This window comes from Salvia hispanica, chromosome 6, assembly GCF_029641045.1.
Source record: "Salvia hispanica isolate PSC_SH4W2 chromosome 6, Shi_PSC_v1, whole genome shotgun sequence".
NCBI lineage: Eukaryota > Viridiplantae > Streptophyta > Magnoliopsida > Lamiales > Lamiaceae > Salvia > Salvia hispanica.
The window spans coordinates 25540439-25560719 of NC_142697.1; the positions used below are offsets into that span (position 1 = coordinate 25540439).

The 20281-nt window shown below is 35.1% G+C and overlaps 2 protein-coding genes and 1 pseudogene across 2 annotated transcripts; 2 read left to right on the forward strand and 1 right to left on the reverse strand.

Moving 5' to 3' along the window:
- Nucleotides 1-1258: 1258 nt before the first annotated feature.
- On the forward strand, nucleotides 1259-2528 carry LOC125205837 (AP2/ERF and B3 domain-containing transcription repressor RAV2 pseudogene; annotated as a pseudogene).
- Nucleotides 2529-8485: 5957 nt separating this feature from the next.
- On the reverse strand, nucleotides 8486-9928 carry DOT5 (C2H2-like zinc finger protein). The gene is made up of 2 exons (XM_048104985.2): nucleotides 9225-9928; nucleotides 8486-9146 (listed from the first exon to the last, which is right to left on the reverse strand). Exons 1-2 carry the CDS (start codon nucleotides 9600-9602, stop codon nucleotides 8709-8711), a joined length of 816 nt encoding a protein of 271 aa, XP_047960942.1. The 5' UTR covers nucleotides 9603-9928; the 3' UTR covers nucleotides 8486-8708.
- A 5824-nt stretch (nucleotides 9929-15752) lies between these two features.
- On the forward strand, nucleotides 15753-18443 carry LOC125205833 (transcription factor HHO3-like). The gene is made up of 5 exons (XM_048104984.2): nucleotides 15753-16208; nucleotides 16277-16530; nucleotides 16618-16831; nucleotides 17135-17211; nucleotides 17914-18443. Exons 1-5 carry the CDS (start codon nucleotides 16064-16066, stop codon nucleotides 18214-18216), a joined length of 993 nt encoding a protein of 330 aa, XP_047960941.1. The 5' UTR covers nucleotides 15753-16063; the 3' UTR covers nucleotides 18217-18443.
- The last annotated feature ends 1838 nt before the right edge of the window (nucleotides 18444-20281 follow it).

Genomic DNA, 20281 nt, shown 5'->3' on the forward strand with positions numbered 1-20281 from the left:
TTGGTGATCCATGCCTAAATACAGTGGCCCATGCACTCCCCCATCCTATAGTGGGAGATTGTTATTTCAATTTCTCACTTTTTTTACATGAATAATTTTCAATCTTATCTGATGCTGATACTTCATCTAAATCTGCTCATTTATTTGTTGTCTGCTTTTATTGCACCCAATGCTGCTCCAGATAAACATGCCCCCACATCCACACTCTCTCTCTTGCAACTCTTTTCCCAATTCTTCATGTGAAAAATATTATATACCCTTTTTCTAATCAATTTCGTATATGGGTCGTGAATTATAGTGTGAAAGTCATTATAAAATTCATAAATAGTGATTGCTAAGGTGCTCCACCTATGTAAATGCCATTAGGAATCTATGTATGCCACAAAAGTGATTCCATTTTACATTTATAATAATACATCAAATGATCTAGTAATAAACTAGTAGTTTGTACTGCAATAATATATAGCTATATAAACATATTGACACATACAATGATAAAAATGGCGATGATAATGGGAGGATAAGATTTTGCGCAATAAAAAATGTCAATTTGTTATGTATATAGGCATAGAATGGGATGACCATGCTGATAGTCAGCTGGCTCAGGGGGGATGAACTTACTCATACACGGTCCACACTCATGTGAATCCCATCAACCTCTCTGCCCCACAACACACACATACTTTACTACTCCTACTATACATTTTTATATTATTCTCATTAATATAAACTTTTATTTTTCTTTTATAGTCTGTACTTGATTGCATTACATTACAAATACATATACAAGTTACAATTTCGTTTTTCTTGATTAAAATATCAGTTGTAAACATTAATTAAATAGGGTACCCACCTACCCATCATGAATCTTCCTATTCCTTACTATCTTAAGGGTTGACCCACATTACCCACATCTAGCATTTCCTCACCCTTTTTTCTATTTTTAAAAATATTATAATCCACTTTTATCATATGTTACTATTTAATCCAAATTTACAAATACTAGTACAAAATAATTGTATTTGCATCAACCAGTAAACAAAGCTGATTTGACAACACTGCATTGTTTTTGATACATACACAAACTTTATGATCATCACATTTGATGTGTTAATACCAAATCAACATAATTTAATATACTAAAAATGACGATGTAGTGGTATTATTTGAAACATATGCAAGTATACAAAAGATATTGATTTCCACAAACGTAAAACCTTGGGCTACTCCTATATATATACTAGCTACCTATTCCCTCATCTCAATAACTCATTTCATTTCCTTTCCTTTCATAAACCATATTTCACCCTCTCTCTCTCTAGAATTGTTCGAAAAAATGGACGTAAGCAGCATAGATGAAAGCACAACTAGTGAATCCATTTCGATCAGCCCGCCGGCGGCGGAGAAGCTCTGCCGCGTGGGCAGCGGGGCGAGCGTGATCATCGACGCGGCGGAGAGCGGCGTGGAGGCGGAGTCGCGGAAGCTGCCGTCGTCGCGGTTCAAGGGCGTGGTGCCGCAGCCGAACGGGCGGTGGGGCGCCCAAATCTACGAGAAGCACCAGCGCGTGTGGCTCGGCACCTTCAACGAGGAGGAGGAGGCCGCCCGCGCCTACGACACCGCCGCCCAGCGCTTCCGCGGCCGCGACGCCGTCACCAACTTCAAGCCCCTCTCCGAGCGCCACCACGACGAGGCCGCCTTCCTCAGCTCCCACTCCAAAGCCGAGATCGTCGACATGCTCCGCAAGCACACCTACGGCGACGAGCTCGAGCAGAGCCGCCGCCACCTGGGCGACCGGAGGGGCCGCGGCCCCTCCTGCTCGCGCCCGGACAAAGCCCCCGAGCAGCTCTTCGAGAAGGCCGTGACGCCCAGCGACGTCGGGAAGCTGAACCGCCTCGTCATCCCGAAGCAGCACGCGGAGAAGCATTTCCCATTGCAGAGCGGGAACAGCTCCAAAGGAGTTTTGCTCAACTTCGAAGACTCCGGCGGTAGCGTTTGGAGATTTCGGTATTCCTATTGGAATAGCAGCCAGAGCTACGTGCTGACCAAAGGGTGGAGCCGTTTCGTCAAGGAGAAGAATTTGCGGGCCGGCGACATTGTCACTTTCGGGCGATCCACCGCCCCGGATAGGCAGCTTTACATAGATTTTAAGGCCAGGAATAATAGCGGGCCGCCCCCCGCGATAGTGAGGCTGTTTGGTGTGAACATATCGGAGGTCCCGTGCGGTGGGAAGAGGATGATGGAGATGGACATGTTCGGATTGAAAAATGCTAACAAGAAACAAAGGATTATTGATGCTTTGTGACCAAGATTTACTATTTTTTTTACTAGTTAATTTCTAGGTGTATTTTGTTGTGTAATCACTATTGTAGATTGTTAATTATGTTGGTGCAAGTTGCAGGGAAAAAATGTTTGTAAATGTACAGTAGTCAGACACGAGAAAAAAGGACTGGTAGATGAAGAGAACTTAGGTGGATATGAAATTTGAAAACTTAGTAATATTACTATGAAAGAGATATGTTCTTTTCACATTTTTGAATTGTTGTTTTTATTTAGTTTTATTTTTCTTAAAATTCTGATATCTTTTTAGCTGCCATGCTTTAATTTCGGAATATCTTTTTTGCCTTTGTTGGAATATCAATTGGGAGTGGCGTGCTGTACTAATCCTTCTTATCACATTTGTTGCCCATATGCATGCATGATAATGAAATGGTAGCACAATTTCAAATTTTAAATGGACTTTTTCATGATGGGGAACTCAGAGATTATATTATATGATACTAGTATTTTTTAAAATATGAGTTTAGTTTTTAAAGTTGCATTATAACCGCAAATCAATGGGAAATTTAATCATCTACGTGTAATAGTATGTACATATAGATTATAAATGATCTGGTTGTAGATATTATGCGGAAAAAAATTTAAAAAATATAGATGCACACCTGTTTATTTATATATGCATATGCTAATAGTACATTCAATTGATCAAGTCGTACAAATGGATTCAATCATTCATGCCCAAAATACAGACAATAAATACAATTAAAAAAACATGCTTGTTCATTAAAAGTACTCCACTAGTACTAGTATAATTAATTTAGTAGTACCAATTTTTTAATTGTAGATACATTGTGGCAAGTCACGTGTTTCTGGTTGAGGGTTGGGCTTTCCTGAATTTGAAACCCAAAAGTATTTGCTAAATCCAGTAAATTTGGGCCTAATCTATCATCTTATTTAATGTTCAACCAATATCTCTCCTACATTGTCTCTTTGTTTCTTTGCAAAAGGAAACATAAATCTGTATTTTGTAATCAGTTAGTCTTAACATGATCATTTCCAAAGAAAATCAATGTTAGCAATAAACCCATTGGCTTTGGAGGAATCTTCGAAGTTCGAACAACATGTTCTTTTCTTTTCCTACTTGTTCAAGTAGTAGTAATATTTTTTTTTCAGCTGCGGGCTTAAGCATGTGTTCTCTCTCGTTAAAAAATGTTTTAAGCTTATTACTTTATTACAATGAAACTCAACATGTTATAAATACGCTTCAATTAAGCAAAGTAGCTAAATTCAAAGTCAAACCACATAATTATTTGTTTAATATTTTAGCGTTTTTTTACCACATGACTCTATCAAAATTTGCAGCATTAATATTCATGTACTACTAAAATTTCATTTCAAATAACAAAAATAATGGAGTATAAAAGTTGAATTGTACGCGTTCAAACTTATATTCTTTTGAGGCATAAATTAGTGGTTTATTTCTTTTAGTTGTACCCAATGTTAACATCAAAATGGAGCACAAAGTCATTCATCAGAATCAGAAACTCTATTTTAAATCCAATTTAATCAGTACCTATTACACAGAAATAAATCAAGCTATGAGAGATTGATTTCAGACGGCCAACATCTAGACTGATCCAAAATCATGTACACCTGTAGAATTGTATATATTGTTCGATATAAAAAGGAAATAATAGAAGTTAGTAGATTTTTTTCAGCCATAAAATCTCATATAAAAATGGGATGGCTCAGAAAATTCTGAGAGTTGTCTGGTTGTTCATTCAAGAACCCTCTGAAGACTGACAAACTATAAACTTTGTAACTATAAATTATTCACCCATATAAATTCTATGTATTTATACATATCTTATCCTGCAATATTATATTTCTTGTCTTCATCTTTTATCTCTAATTTTGCAGATTCCCATCACATCTGATGGGACTTTGATTTTTTAATTTGACTTAAAATTTTTAATTTGTTTGGTTTTGTTTTGTCCAAATTTAGGTGGGAGAGAATGAATTCACAGGGAGTCTAAAATCTAGACCTTTTTTCTTGATGAATTATTGAATTGTAATTTAACATGGATGTGTCGTATGTGGGGGTATAGAACTCAAAGAAAATCCTAAAATCTAGGTCTAATCTACTTACAATTAGTATAATCTTGAATTGGAATATTCTTGATCGAAAAGTGTCTTGAATTTCCCATCTCACTAGTTTTCTTTTGAGTATAAACTCCAAAATGAAGACTTTAAAAAAATGGGTGGAAGAACTGTGGTATTTTTGAACTATCAATCCATAGATGTGCATATACATACTATTATAAACTTACAATTTTATCCTTTAATAAAGTAAAACTCATTCTCCATAATCATTCGTCCACTTCGAACTGCATTTAATTATTTCCGACCAATAAACCCACACTAGAAAAATATGTTATGTATCCATCACATTCAGTACATTCAATAGTAATCGACTTCACTTATATTAATCCATCAACAGAAATGTGTGCATTAATATGCGAATAATTATCACAGCATCTGTAAAATCTGTGTTGCAATTAAATTATTCTCATCAATATACGGTTGCATGTACTTCCATTTTGCAAAGAGTTTGAAAAATGGCGACAAATTCTTGACCAAATTCACCATAACTTGCCTCGATTTCTTGTTCATCATCTTTAGTTTCTGTGCAGAGTTTTGTTTCTCTATGTTTTCTTTCATAAAACATTATTTCCATTTTAACTATCATGAAAAATGATGTCTTGTACACATAAATTAGGTACTAAGGATAATAAAATTGTACTCCCTCCGTCCCAAGGAAGATGATAGGCTTTAATTGCCTATCTTGAAGAAAAGGGGTGATTAGCGTAAATTTGAGAGAGATTGAGGGAGATATCGGTTTTCTCCTAGAGGGAGAAACCGTGTTTGAGAGAATGATAAATATTAATTTAATTCATTCTGCTTGATAATAATGAAAGACTCCACGCATATTTATAATATGTGTGGTACAAAAAAATCTTCTATAAACTAGAAAAGCAAATCAAATCCTAACGACTATGGAAAGTAAATAAAATCATAATAACTAAATAATACTAAAACATAAATAAACTAAATAAATATACGGAGAGAATATGAGCTCCCTTCCGGAATAAAATAGAATATCAGGTCCCTATCAACTCCCCCACCGTTGAAAACCACCTTGCCCTCAAGGTGGAAGTCGGAAAAATAATCTTTCATCTTGTTGTCTTTGTTTAGATCTGCAAATAAAATTGTATCGCTTGTGACCTCAACGAATGATGGAGAAACGATCTTCAGACATGAGATCTCTTCAGCGATTTCAATGACATAACCAATGATGACAACATTGATTTTTGGGCTATGAGATTGTGGAGGACATTTGGTTTCCACCAAAGCCATTGCCTCATCCAACGCTTGAGGCGATTCGTTGTCATCTTTTTCCGTCTCGTCGATGACGGGATCAGACTTGACATTTGTTGTTGACACATAGTCATTTTTTGCAATAGTCTCGACGACAGAATCAGATGTGGCCTCCTTTTTAGCCATGGCCTCCTTTTTTGCTAAATATGCAACTGCCTACGAAATTTTGTTGAGAAGTTTATTATTCTCGGCGAAGTAAATGGCATCCTCATCAAAGTTATGATAAACAGCATCCAGAAATCCTTTCCATGAGCAATTAGGATTCGAGCGTTGATACTCGTGGAGCCATACAGATGCTGGATGGTCAAAAAATAACCTCACAAAAAACAAACGATCAGTATCAGAAAACAAATGATAGTCAAAATACTCCTGAACATCCAAAATCCATCTCATGGGGTTAACACCAGAAAACCGAGGAGGAGAGTCTGGAGGAGAGTTTGACAGCAAGACGGACATGGTGGTAGAAATCAATAGGAGGATGAGAACCTAATGAAAGCACCAATTTCATAGGCTTTAATTGCCTATCTTGAAGAAAAGGGGTGATTAGCGTAAATTTGAGAGAGATTGAGGGAGATATCGGTTTTCTCCAAGAGGGAGAAACCGTGTTTGAGAGAATGATAAATATTAATTTAATTCATTCTGCTTGATAATAATGAAAGACTCCACACATATTTATAATATGTGTGGTACAAAAAGATCTTCTATAAACTAGGAAAGCAAATCAAATCCTAACCACTATGGAAAGTAAATAAAATCATAATAACTAAATAATACTAAAATATAAATAAACTAAATAAATATACGGAGAGAATATCAGCTCCCTTCCGGAATAAAATAGAATATGAGGTCCCTATCAGAAGATGACCCTTTCCTTGGGCGGCATGAGATTTTATGCAATTTTATTTTGTGTGTTAAGTGGTGAGAGTAAAGTAAGAGAGGAAGAATAAAGTAGAGATAAAGGGATTTCCATTTTAAGTAATCAGTCATCTTGATTTGGACAAACCAAAAAGGGAAGTGGGTCATCTTCAATGGGACGGAGGGAGTAAAATTTTAGAATGTGAGAAACATTATGTTATAAAATAAAGTAGAGTATAAAACTTAGATGTAAATACGTGAAAATTTGATGGCCGGTAGGGGAATCTAGGTAGGTATAGAGCGTTTAGATAAATGTAGAGGTGCAGTGAAACTATGAGGTCGTTGATTCGTCGGGAGCAATTGACGCTATGCATACGTCATTCATCCGATTAATTACTTAACAAACAGCAATTTCTGATTTGTCAGACTTTATTTTAGAGTAATTGACTGTCATTTTCCATATTTGTTTTTTTAGTAAATTCTAACTATGGTTTACCAACTGACTTAATAGAAAATAAAAAAAACGGCTCTTTTAATTTGAAGGAGGCAAGATAGGGATGGGTAGCCACAGCCTTGGCTTGGCTTGCTCGAGCAACTTTAAATCTCAACATATATCTCAATAAAAAAGGTAGATATCAAAAGATAATCAAAACTTTAACATTTTTGTGGAAGGGAAAATCTAATAAATTTTGTTTACTAAGATACGAGATGAGACAAGCATGGTCATTTGCTTGTTAAAATTTAGAGAGAACTTTATCTATTTCATTTGCTTGTTAGTACAATTTAGAGAGAACTTTGTCTATTCCCTTCGTTAAATAAAATAAAACTAATAGTAGTAGTAGTTTCATGCATTTATTTGTTTACAACTTATACATATTGTGGTCTACAACTTTAACAACTTTTTATGGACCACTTTTTTTATTCCTTCTCATTATTTAACAATTGAGCATTAAAATCTATCTCGTCCATTATCATGTCTATTTTTTGTACTCGGATAAAGTATAATTCTTTCAAAATAGTAGGAGTAGTAAATAATTAGAAAAACCTTCCACCCAAAAAAACGAAGCAAATTAAAATGAGTAATTTTCCTAAACATGAAAAGGTTCAAATTAAATATTGATTTGCATAATTCCAAGTTAAACCCTATGATACCAAATCCCACTAAATTCTTCTATTGCTTGTAAAAATAAGCCACCAACATAAGTTACCCAATTGAAGAAATCTGATAGTGCCACAGATTTGGAGATATCTCCCCACCCATATTGGTATCATAAATGAAGAAAGTATGGGAAGCAAGACCATGGGTTGATGTGAGCGATAAATCAAGGAAGAAGGAAATGAAAAAGAGAGTGTTCCAAAAAAAAGAGATGGATGCATGCATGCCCAAATCAATCAATTTGGTGCACAGATATTAGGCAATTTACAAAGAGACATGAGCAAGAAAAAAATGATGACAAAAAAGCAAGCCAAAAGAGGGGCTTGATAGGATGTTGACACTGTAGAATGTGTAAGCCATGCACAATATGTATGTATAATGTTATTGTTGTTATTAAGGTTAAAGATGGTAAGAACAGTGTTTCTGCAACATGTTATGTAGTATCTGTTTGTTGTTGGTCTGAAAAGGTAAAAGGTAATCCTTTGGGTGAAACCCCAAAAACAGAAACTTCCAGTGGTCCATTGTTACCCACTGACATTTAGCCCCATCAAAGTGTTAGTAGTTTCTCTCCTCTCTCCCTCCCTCCCTGTCTTCTAGTGTGTGTTTTCCAGTGAAAGAAATCTATGGAGCATGTGTTTCAAGGTGATCAACAGTAGATCCTCACAGACCTGTACTCTTTTTACTAGTATATTTCTTTGAACACAATTATGTTTATTAATAAGATATATTCAATTTCATGTAACTGCCACTACCAACATTAATAAGTGAAGAAGCATGGCTTTCACTCTACTATTTGTCTTTTCTTCCTCTCTCTCCATTCTTTCACACTAAATGCCAAAGAGTCACTAATCAGTAATCTGATCAGGATGAATAGGAAATGAAAAAGAAGAAATTGGCACTGGCAGCAGCAAAGATTCACATGTTCCATCGAGTACAATTCACATACTACAATCTAATTAAAAAAATTCAACTAAACCCTAGCTTAATTAAGCTCGTCCTCGTCCTCATCCTCGTCGTCGTCGGGGTGTTCGAAGGCGTAGAGGCTCTCGTTGTGAGGGGCGTGGCCGTGGCCGAAGGCGCGGACGTGGTCCTTGAGGGAGCGCTTGTGCTTGAAGTCGGAGCCGCAGATGCAGAACCAGAGCTTCCCGCAGTTCTTCTCGTGCGTGCGCCAGTCTCCGCGGACGGCGAAGGGCTTCCCGCACTTGCGGCAGCCGAAGGGCTTGCTGCCGTGCTTCCGCTTGTAGTGCGTCTGCAGCGTGCGGAAGTCCTTGAGCGGCTTCGACCGCGGGTGCGAGATGTTGTTCTTGCACCCCTCCGCGCAGCAGTAGCACGGCACCCGCAGGATCGATGACGCCGCCTTCGTCCCCCGCAGCGACTCCGGCCCCTTCCGGTACTCCGATCCGTGCCCCCACATATGCATCTGCCACAAATTCAATTACAATTCAGAAATTGAAGATCATTTGCTATATATGGAATTTTAATTAATAGAAATTGGTGCCTGCATGTTGTTGTATCGGTTGAAGGTTTTGCTGCAGACGGAGCAGGAGAATTGGGTGGGGCCGACGAGGATTTGGGCGGGTGTGGGGATCCAGTACTGCCCTTCAGCAGCTGCCATGTCACTAGGGTTTACTGAGGAGGAAGGAATTGGGGGTGGGCCGATGTGGAGGGCCACGGTGACGCCGCCGTTCTCTGCGGGATTGCTAGGGTTTTGGATGTGCTGGTGCTGCTTGTACGCTGCGAAGCTGGGGTGGTACTTTTGGGGGTTGGGCTGGCCGGGGGGGCCGAGGGAGAGGAGGGTGGAGCAGTCGTCGTCTTCCTCATCGCCGTCCAAATTGTTGTACAAGCAAGACATGTGTGGGAAGAAATGTGTTTGCATGGTTTGCACTAATTTATTTTGGGGATGGGAGAAAAGGTTAGGGTTTTGAAGGAGACAGGGGTACAAACATATGTTCTATGGAGTTTTAATTGGGGAGTTATGGAGTATATATATTGTAGAGTGTTGTGTTGTGTATGTATATTGGGATAGAGAGGGTTTAGAGACAGTGTGTGTGATGTGTGTTTTGGACTGATTTGAAGAGGGGGAGACAAGGGATAGGCAAAGGGGAGAAAAATGCATAGAATGGTGCACCAAACACTAATACTAGATGGCTTGCCTCATAAATCACAATGCTCATTTTCCCAAACTTGGCTTTTCACAGCCCTTGTCATTTCAATTTCTGATCTCTCTCTCTCTGTCTCCCTTCCTCTCCAACCCCATTTATACACTATACATATACATACTCTTTCTCTCTCTCTAGATAAGAAGAAAAAGGTGGATTTGATGAGAAATGTGAACACTGTAGAAGAGAATGCCTTAAAATCTCTAATTTTCCACTTTTGTTCATGAAAAAGCGGTACATGATGGTGATAGCCTGAGGTTAATTATTGCAAACCATGAAGTCATCTCCATCACATGAAAGTTGAAACCCGCTCATTATCTTTTTAATTAGAGCTGCACTATTACCACTAATGTACATTTTTCATGTCACATTTTACACTATATATGTGCACTTATAACAGTATAGTAATACAAATTACAAATCATGAATTCCCATATACGGAGTATGTGTGGATGTGCATAGATTTTAAACTCTATGATTCAAAACCGGTATACAAACTCAATCAACAAATGATAAATTTCATTTTATTCTTCACAATTTAATTACTCAAACTATATTAGACAATGCCTATGTTGGAGTAGTAATATTTATAGTTGGACTTACTTTGTGAGTAATTGTGGATAAATTGGCCCGTAGTTTATTTATATGTATGTGCATTACTTTTAGTCTTTTAATGCATATACATGAATAAGGATCATGATATATACACGAAGCAACACCTTTTCTATGGTGTTAAATATTTGAATACCCTTACATGCACACTTTAATTACACGAATTTAAAATCTAACAAAATAGGAGTATATATAATCGTATAACATTGTAATTACATTAGTACAAATATTGAAATTTTCGCAAAATTCGTGTAAATATAGTAAATGGAGTAAGATTCGTTTATTAATGAAGCAAAAGGACAATTTGGCTAATATTTCTATTTAATATAGTATTTTTCCTTTTTTCTATTTGAGATAAGCTAGTTTGACTCATTAACTATATACTATGTGATTGTACGTTTATTATATGAACTTTCGGCCAAGGGAATATATATTGTAATTTTCTATCAATTTCGAGTTGCAATGACAAAGAAAGTGACAAATAAGCTTATCCACAAGTCAATGTACAGATTACTGTGGATATATACATATGTCTAGCTCTACTAATTACTATTATAATATGTAAATATGTACTCCAGTACTAGTTATCTTCTTTTTCCTTTGGTAGATAACTAAGATAAGTCTTCCTTTTTTTTGCTTTACTGGTTACCTCCATCTCCATGTCCATAGCAGTTTTATTAATGTCAATCACTCATTACAATTTCCTTTTTTTTGACATTAAGTCATTTTGTTTAATTTTTTCTAGTGCAGTTAATTTCACTACAATAAAGTGATGACTTTATATATATGGTTATAATTAAACTAAAATTAAAAACATATAGCAAGCAAAATTCGACATAAATTATGGAGTAACCAGTAGCCACTGGTTTTAATTTTCTTTAGCTCGTGGGTGAACTAGAGTTATAGTACTACATACAAAGAGTAAAATCTACACAAATTACAAACACTAAAACGTAATTGCAGCAAAAGTTCGAGATAATTAAGGAATTCAAAGCTTCCATTTCAGCAAAAAGGGAATGGTCAGTGGTCACAATATCCCGCTGATTGTGACATAACATTCTTTGCTGATAATTAGTTCTCTGAATATTTGAATTTCTGTTTTTAGTATTTTAAATTATATTATGAATTACACTCCCAAGCAATTCATGCATGTCGATACTCAAATCAGAAAATAATGATGATATTTTGAGACGTAATTTTTATTGGATTAATTATGATATAGTCAAAAAATTGTACTAAAGTGGTTGGATTTTTAAAAAGTAAAAAGTACATATGTTATACATTCAAAATATACATATTTTATACAAACGGTATTGCATAAAGATACCAAAATCAGAAAATTAAAATAAAAGTGTACGGAAGAATGACTGTTTATCATAATTGACAGGGTTTATATTTTGTTGGCTTTGTTGCATATATATGCAGCATATCTTATAATTAAAGCTTAGCTGTTGGACCTTTGAGGCAATTTTCCCCAAATTTACAGTGTATCAAATTCGAATTAAGCTTAGCCTTGATATTCTAATATTCTATTATTGCCCAATATATACATCAAAATTACTATAAAATTACTGAACACGTATAATTTACTAAACTCTAAACTCTAAAAACAAAAAAAAAAAAATTGCTCCTTAATTCTTTTGGGTGCAAATAATATCAAAGAGGACTGCAAGAAAAGTTGGAAGGTAGTATTTCCCAGTTCCAATTTGTTTGAAGTATATTAAGATTATCTCAAATTTTTCGTATGAGCTAGGTCCAAAATTGATAATATTAAATTAAAGTGCAATTCACTATTTTATCAAATATTAGTATCAAAGCCTAGGTTTAGATTAGACCCGATATGACCTAGGTCAGGGTTAGACTCTCAGGTTCGAGTTGGGCCCAGAATGTCACAAGTTCGGGTGAGACCCAAAATGACCTGAAGTTGACCGAATTGCATGAAAAGTTCTTGATCTGCTCTCGGTTTGGGGGGAATTTCATTGGGCGCAAACTCATACCATACCACATCTGAGAACAATAGAAGTTGAAAATAATACTCCTAGCTAGTGTATAAGCGTTACGGAATCCCAGTTAGTTTGAAGCATTTGGAAAGTTACCCAAGAACAAATTTATCTTAATTTAGCCTAAAACGGATGATATTAAACTAATACGTAATCCATAATCCTAACACCTTCAAAATTTGTTGAACCCAATTAATTCTTTAAGTTCGTTTGGGTTCAATAATTTTCTAGTACATCGGATGCCATGATATAAGAAAAATGGAGAGAACTCATAGAATCACTATAAAAAAGTGCTCATTTGATCGTTTTACTGTATATTTTTATATATAGTCGTACTAGTGAATTGTTGTATAGTACTTTATTTGTCTCATTCAATATTATTCGGGATGTAATACTTAAATTTCTAAAAATAGAAAAATTATTATTTCTTCACTCACCACACTAAACTACATTCAGTACTAAAATATTTGATTGATGAATTATTAATTAATTTCTACTCCGTATCATATTCATATCTATACCTGGCCCATTTATCATTATTTCCAGTAAAAAACTTAGTTATCATAGTTTCATTAACGTCCACATGACATCCAATTTGAACTTACTTTATAAAAAAAATTTGTACAAAAAGCTCACTTTTGCAAAAAGTGGTTACATTCCAAAAATAACTTCCATTAAAGGTAGTTAAATCGCCTGAACAAGAGGTTACTCCATAGAGGAAGGTTTGAATACAAGTTCCTTTTATGTATAGAAATACTATAAAATAATGAATAATTGTCAAGTATTAATGGAGTGTTTGGCTAAGCTTATTTTAGGAACCTTGTAAAATGTTTCAAAGGTTAATAAAGTGTTGTGTATATTTGCATAATGACTTTAGAAGGTATGGAGACTAGAGAGTGAATTACTATAAATTATAGAAAAAAATCCTATTTACAGAGAGAAAATAGGGGAGATTTGTGACTGAAAGTGCCTATATTGAAAATAAAATGTCATACAGAGTTATTTTTGTGTAAAGTTTGTTGCTCATAAGATTATAAAAAATTAATTAACTTGTTTTCTAGAAAGCTCATAAGCTGTTATAAAAACATTTTAGGAGTTTATTTTGTCATGCACTCTTCATAAGTTTCCAAACAACTTAAAAGTTTCATATTCGGACTTTGTGTACAATTAATTTTTAAATATCATTCCTAAAAATAAGAAGATTGAGAAATATTGGTTGGAAATTACAATTGTTGGGAATGTGGACTATGTGCGTCCAATGAAATCTCGTACACCCCTAAATTATTGTCTGAACATCTCAGAAATAGAGACCACGATCTTTACTGATTGTGTTTCACTTCATAAATCGAGTTTTAAATATTATTATCAAATAAAAAATGACGTTTTAATTTGATTCAACGAGTACCAGAATCACCTACTCTGTATCGATTTTCAAGACTGGTTATTACATTGTGTACGTTCCTCATTGTAAGAATAGAAGGCCCATCAATTTCAGCCCAGTTCTAGATAAATAATGATTAGCTCGGAAACTAACTTACTTCCCAGTCCATAAATCGATAGAACTAACCAGATTAACTAAGGAGATTCATATTCGAGAAATTAATGAAATCGTTTAACTAAGCTATAAAAAAACAAATTTTCTCAAAACATGTAATTTTCGAATGAATGGTTATATTCAGCCCATTCTAGTTATTACAGCCGCTTATTTATTTTTTAAAGGTAATAAAAAACATTAATTAAATTACTATGTTATCCTAAATTTATAAAGAAAGATATTCTCAAATCAACAGAATAGCCCCCCTCATCCACAGTCAATACTGGTGACCACTTCTGGAGGCTATACTCTCTCTCACACACATACATTTTCAATTTCCTAATTGTATAATATTGGAAATGAGTCATTCACCCCTTAAAAGATTTCATAAGGGGGAGGGTTATCCACACTTATATAGAGAAGCTAGGATGTGGGACAAGGATTTAGAAAATTTAACATATAATATTTGAATTTTCTTTTATAAACAAATAAATAAATAAATAAATTTAAATAATACTATTTGAATTCTCTTTTATAAATAAATAAATAAATATACTAAAGGCCATGTCAGTGACTGAGTTGTCGAACCCAGAATATTTAGTCTCGAGCAATTTCACTTGACGCACTTGAATGATTTATTTTAATTAGGTAGCAAAATTTCCGTACACAAATGGGCTTGCCACTGGATAATAGGAGTAATATATCTAGGATGTAGGCCCAATGAATTGGTACATAATCTATAGAGAAATTATGGTGCAAATTGCAATCGACCGTAGCAGATCCGTTCTGCGAAGCAACTTCAAATACACCGCCACAAAAAGAATATTCTAGTCCTCGACGAATTGTAGATGTCATGTGTAATATCATCATTCGTCCGTGTGACACACGCCAAACCAAGAGCGTGGGGCGTGCCTGCCCTTTCAACACGTCGAAAGGTCAATTTAGCTTTTCGAAAATGTCCATTAATTGCCATATCCCACGCGACATACCACGCGCGTGTTCAACCTCAACCCAAGATTCTTCCAAAGCAATATATGTTTTATTTTTTCAGTTAATTCTTGAGTTACATTTTTAAAAGAATGTAATTGCAAAATAGTAATTAGTAAAATTAAAAGTTTCATTATACTGTAACTTAATTTACTAATTATAATAAAAGATAAATAGAATATGTAATGAAGGGCCAACCGAAACTTATATATGTAACGCATGAATTTCGAATATTTTCAAGTTAATCATCAAATTATAAAAATTACATGCAACATTTGACGATATATTCAGGATAAATTCATGTAAATCTAGCAACATCCTCATCTCAAACTTTTTTGTGTTTTACACACATACATGTATATTTATATGATCTTCCTTTTTACCAATGTAGATTATAGTATTTCACTCTAATCCGTCCAACATTTGGATAAGGTTGGGATCGGAAAGAATTGCTGTACGTCTTATCTGTACATGCTTTTCTACAAAGAGATGTTATTTTGTCAATTAATGTAGATCATATTTAATTTGTATAGAATATTCTAGTATAGTTTCTAATTTCCATGTATCTCGTATATGCATATCAGCATATGCCTTGGCTGGTTACAAAGTAAAGGAATGTTATTTTGTCAATTAATAAGAATATTCTAGCATTGTTTCTAATTTGTATAAATGTCGTATATACAGTTGGGTGGCGCTCTACCAAACCAGAAAAAATGAAGTCTTGTTCATGAAAAAGAGATGTTGATCTTATCTACAAAATCTGCAATGCCAATGCCCACACATAAATAAGCAGAATCAAGCTCGAATATTCAAACCTCCCCCACTTTCCCTCTCCACTTTCTCTCTCTAAGATTCGTCCATATGCGACGCCGCGACCTCGACTCTTCCCCTCCCCTCCCCACCCTTAATTATATTTGATGGAATCTCTTTCTTGCTTCTTACTCTAACCTTAATCCTTAAACAAATCTTATCACTTTCGCTTTGCTTATATATACGCCTAATCACTTATCCCTATCTATATCTTAGTATCTGCTAATGTAATAAAATGGTGATTAACGGCCACAATCACAGTGGTTTGTCGGAGAATATGCAGAGGTGCTGTGATTACATCAAGGCGTTGGAGGAAGAGCGCGCCAAGATTCAAGTTTTCCAACGCGAACTCCCTCTCTGTCTCGAGCTCGTCACACAAGGTATGGCATCATGTCTTCTCTCATGTTCAATTTTTGGTGTGATTTTGACAATGGCAAAAATTTTGCAGCGATTGAGACATGCAGACAGCAGCTGTCGGAAACGACGACCGATCACAATTTACATGGCCAATCGGATTGTTCGGAGCATACATCTAGTCATGTTTTTGAGGAGTTTATTCCGATGAAGAGGGCTTCTCCCGATAGCGACGGAGAAGAAGAAGAAGAAGAAGAGGATTCGAAGAATAATGAAAGCGTTAAGAAATCGGATTGGCTTAGATCCGTACAGCTGTGGAATCAAACTCCAGATCCATCTTCTAAAGAGGTCAGTTTTTTTCTTGGAATTAGTCCACTTTGTTACGTGGGATTTTGCGAATTTGGATAAAGATTTGATCTTTGATTGATTTTTTAGGATTCGGGTACTGTGAAACTTACTGGGTCGGAGGTGAAGAGAGATGGCGGCGGCGCATTCCATCCCTTTAAGAAAGTTGTCAGTGATGCATCTACCAGTTCCACGGCGGAGAACGGCGATAAGAAGGAGGCGCAGAGAAAGGCGAGGAGGTGTTGGTCGCCGGAATTGCATAGGAGATTCTTGCAAGCTCTTCAACAACTAGGAGGCTCACATGGTATGTTTAAATTTAAATGCTACGCTTTCGCTCTATTTTAATTGAGTCGTTTGTTTTGATAATAAATTTTTTTAAAATTGTGTTTTGTGATTTATTGTAGATAAATAAAGTCTTAAAAGATCAAAAGAATTAGAAAGTAGTCAAGAAAATAATGTAAGAAAAATTAAATGAGACTCAAAAGTAATTTGAGCAGTTCAATATTCAAGATGAAATATGAATCGAGTAGAATAGGATGAATAGAGATTTTTTTTTATTTAATTCGTGCTCGATGGTTAGTGTTGATTTTAATTTTGGATTTTGCAGTGGCCACACCGAAACAAATTAGGGAATTGATGAAGGTTGATGGACTCACAAATGATGAAGTTAAGAGTCATTTACAGGTTGGTGTTCATATTTTAATTATTGTTCTCTTTATAAGATGTATGTTTAGTCGAGGAGAAGTACAGTAGATACTCTATTGCAATCGGTTAATGGTACAGCAAATAGATACTGTATAAGCCATAGTAGTACTAGTAACATATTGTAATAAGTGCATAATATACCTATGGGCTATGATATTACAGTAGCTTTTAATTTTCTAAATTTCTTTCGCTTTTTTCATGTATAATTGGAATATAACATCTTATGCCTTTTTACAGATGCGCCAACCGAACTTTCCCTCTTGCCTTCCTATTTAAAACTTCAATTCACAACTATTTCAACATTTATTACAAAAAAGAATACTAGTATTAATTTGTCATAATTACATTGCCATCAGCATCAAACTTATATTCAATATTGAGAATATAAACTTTTCTTCGAAATTAAGATTTTTAAAGACCGCCCCACAACAATTACTACTTGATAGGAGGAATAAAGAATAAATCACTTCAAATTAATACTAGTATATTTCATAGGATTCATAATGATAACTGACCCAATTTTATCCTAATCTTTGTAGACCATATAACGCAAGATTTTCATGACCCTGTGACAATTGACAAGATATTAATATCTGCGATGATCATTCTCTAATTTTTGTAACTATTAAGTTTAGCTACTATGAATAGTATATATATGAATTAATTGATTATGTGCTACAGAAATATCGGTTGCACACGAGAAGGCCAAGCTCCTCAAGTCATAGCAACAATGCACAAACACCTCAATTCGTGGTGGTTGGAGGATTATGGATGCCGTCCGAATATACTTCCACCGCATCCGTGAAGGCGCCCAATGGCACCACCTTTGCTTCACCGCCACCACCCTTCCAAGAGCCACTACCGTCTCCTAAAAAAAGGCAACAAGTTAAGGCTTCATCACAGTCTACCGGTGGCGCTCAGTCTTGCTCTGCGGCCACCTCCTCCTCCGGTCACACGACCACCGCGGTCTCACCGGCTTGCTAGCTTTCTCTCGTGTAGAGATAGATACTCACAGTCGCTACTCGCGCATGTTACATTATAGAGTGATATTGAGTTCGGATATTTTGTACATTTTTTTTTGTGAAATTATAAATGTTTTGTAATGTTATGGGTAGAGCATTGCATTTTGACGGTGACAGTTATTTTGGACATTGAAGCCCATTTGTTGAAAATAATAGTGAAAAAAGAATCTTTTTTTCAAACATGAAAAAGTTGGGAAATTCACATATATTTGACTTACCAAACCATTAAAGTAATCAATTAAAAAAAATAATGAAATATGTTAGGTGAAATTCATGGTCAGTAGCCGTTAAGTGTTGATTCTATCGTGTGGAATAATCTATTCCTACGGAAGAAATTTCTTGGAAGCTACATAATATACGTTGTGGAGAAGGAAAAGGAAAATGGACAATTATATATTTCCAAGATAAGGAATTAATATACACATTTCCAACTAAATTTGCATTCTTCATCTATGATTAATAATTTTAAATTGCATGAGGCGGCTATGTTAAGTTCGGAATATCAGATGGAAAATAATTTTAAAAATAAAAAAGTATGTCGTGTGTTATGCAATATGTTGATTCTTGTATTTGAAAAGAAACAATTTAACAAAAAAGATGGAATTTGGTTTATTGCCAACAAAAACTAATGGCGCTTAGGAGTCGACTGTCAATGGCCCCAATGTAAGAATATTCTTGTGCACTATAAGCATATGCATTATTAATTGTACATTAATTGAGGATTAGTGGCATTATTAAGTTAATAACTATTCCTCATTGGAAATAATTAGCAATTACAAGTCGATGTGATTGGTCGGGTATATTCTTTATTTTATATTATCTTCTACACAGGAGATAGGCGCAGGATTTTCGGATCCCACGAGAATCTTGCCTCGTTTAAGATACGTACTAATGTTAACAACTAATTAGTACTACTAGTCCCTCCGTTCCATAGTAATAGAGGCGTTTTTTCATTTCCGTCCGTTCCATAGTAACAGAGTCATTTCCCTTTTTAGTAAAGTCAACACATTTTTCCACACTTACTTTACTCTCTCTTACTTTTTTCTCTCTTCATCTCTCTACCTTTTCATTTTTCACTTTATTCCCTCTTTACTTAACTCACCTAACACAATTTTTCTTAATCTCCGTACCGAAAATTTTTGCCTCCATTACTATGGAACGGAGGGAGTACAAAATAGTCAATTCAATACACATGTCGTTTGCCCCACTTGATGGGTGGTAAAAAATGATAGTCGATTTTGTCCCATTATAAAGTGCTCCACGAGGCATGTATTCACTTCTAAAAAGATAAATGATCAATTTTATCACATTACTTGTGTTTACTCGAAAATATCACATCACATGAATAATTACTAGTAGAATATAAGTATACAAAATATCATGCAATTACTGTCAAACAAAATTCATTTCCCCCTAACTTTAATGTATTATCAGATCCAAAGATTTCTAAGTCAGATTCACACACCTTATCCAATATAATCCCAATATATTAAATTATTACTTGTTTGATTAGAATAAGTATAATGTGGTGGGGTTTTTACCTTAAAACGACCCTTGGGTATAAATTTGGCCAACTGTCTCTTGCATTCCGTAAAGGTACATATAAAATTCCTAAAAGACATTAATAGCAATCAAGATCCAATTTAAGGATGTCTACACAAAGCCATTTTTGGACATTTCTTGTTGAAGTTTGGTTTGACCTAACTTCATGTATTAGTGGCTTATCTCTTCTAAGTCAACATTTTTTATACGCACTTTTCTTCATCATTGCGCTAACCATATCCCTGAGATTCTTCTTACACACACACACTTTTATTTAATTATGTATTCAACCACGCTAATTGGATCCAGCTTCATGGTTGTTGATTCGTAAAATTTTATTAGGATTAATGAATATGTCCTAAAGAATATCCTAGAATAATTATATGCTAAATGTGGGTGTTAATCTTGTTTTCTTCTTCGTTTAAGATAATGCACTTTATGCAATATGCATACACCTAAAGTTGGCTGTCAATGCATATGTCATG

Bases quoted from the DNA above. Each gene is read 5' to 3' on its own strand.
- DOT5 (XM_048104985.2), bottom strand. From the start codon at position 9,602: ATGCAAACACATTTCTTCCCACACATGTCTTGCTTGTACAACAATTTG. The intron at 9,147-9,224 runs GCACCAATTTCT...AATTTGTGGCAG, and splicing joins ACCGATACAACAACATGCAG to ATGCATATGTGGGGGCACGG.
- LOC125205833 (XM_048104984.2), top strand. From the start codon at position 16,064: ATGGTGATTAACGGCCACAATCACAGTGGTTTGTCGGAGAATATGCAG. The intron at 16,832-17,134 runs GTATGTTTAAAT...TGGATTTTGCAG, and splicing joins ACAACTAGGAGGCTCACATG to TGGCCACACCGAAACAAATT. The intron at 17,212-17,913 runs GTTGGTGTTCAT...TATGTGCTACAG, and splicing joins AAGTTAAGAGTCATTTACAG to AAATATCGGTTGCACACGAG.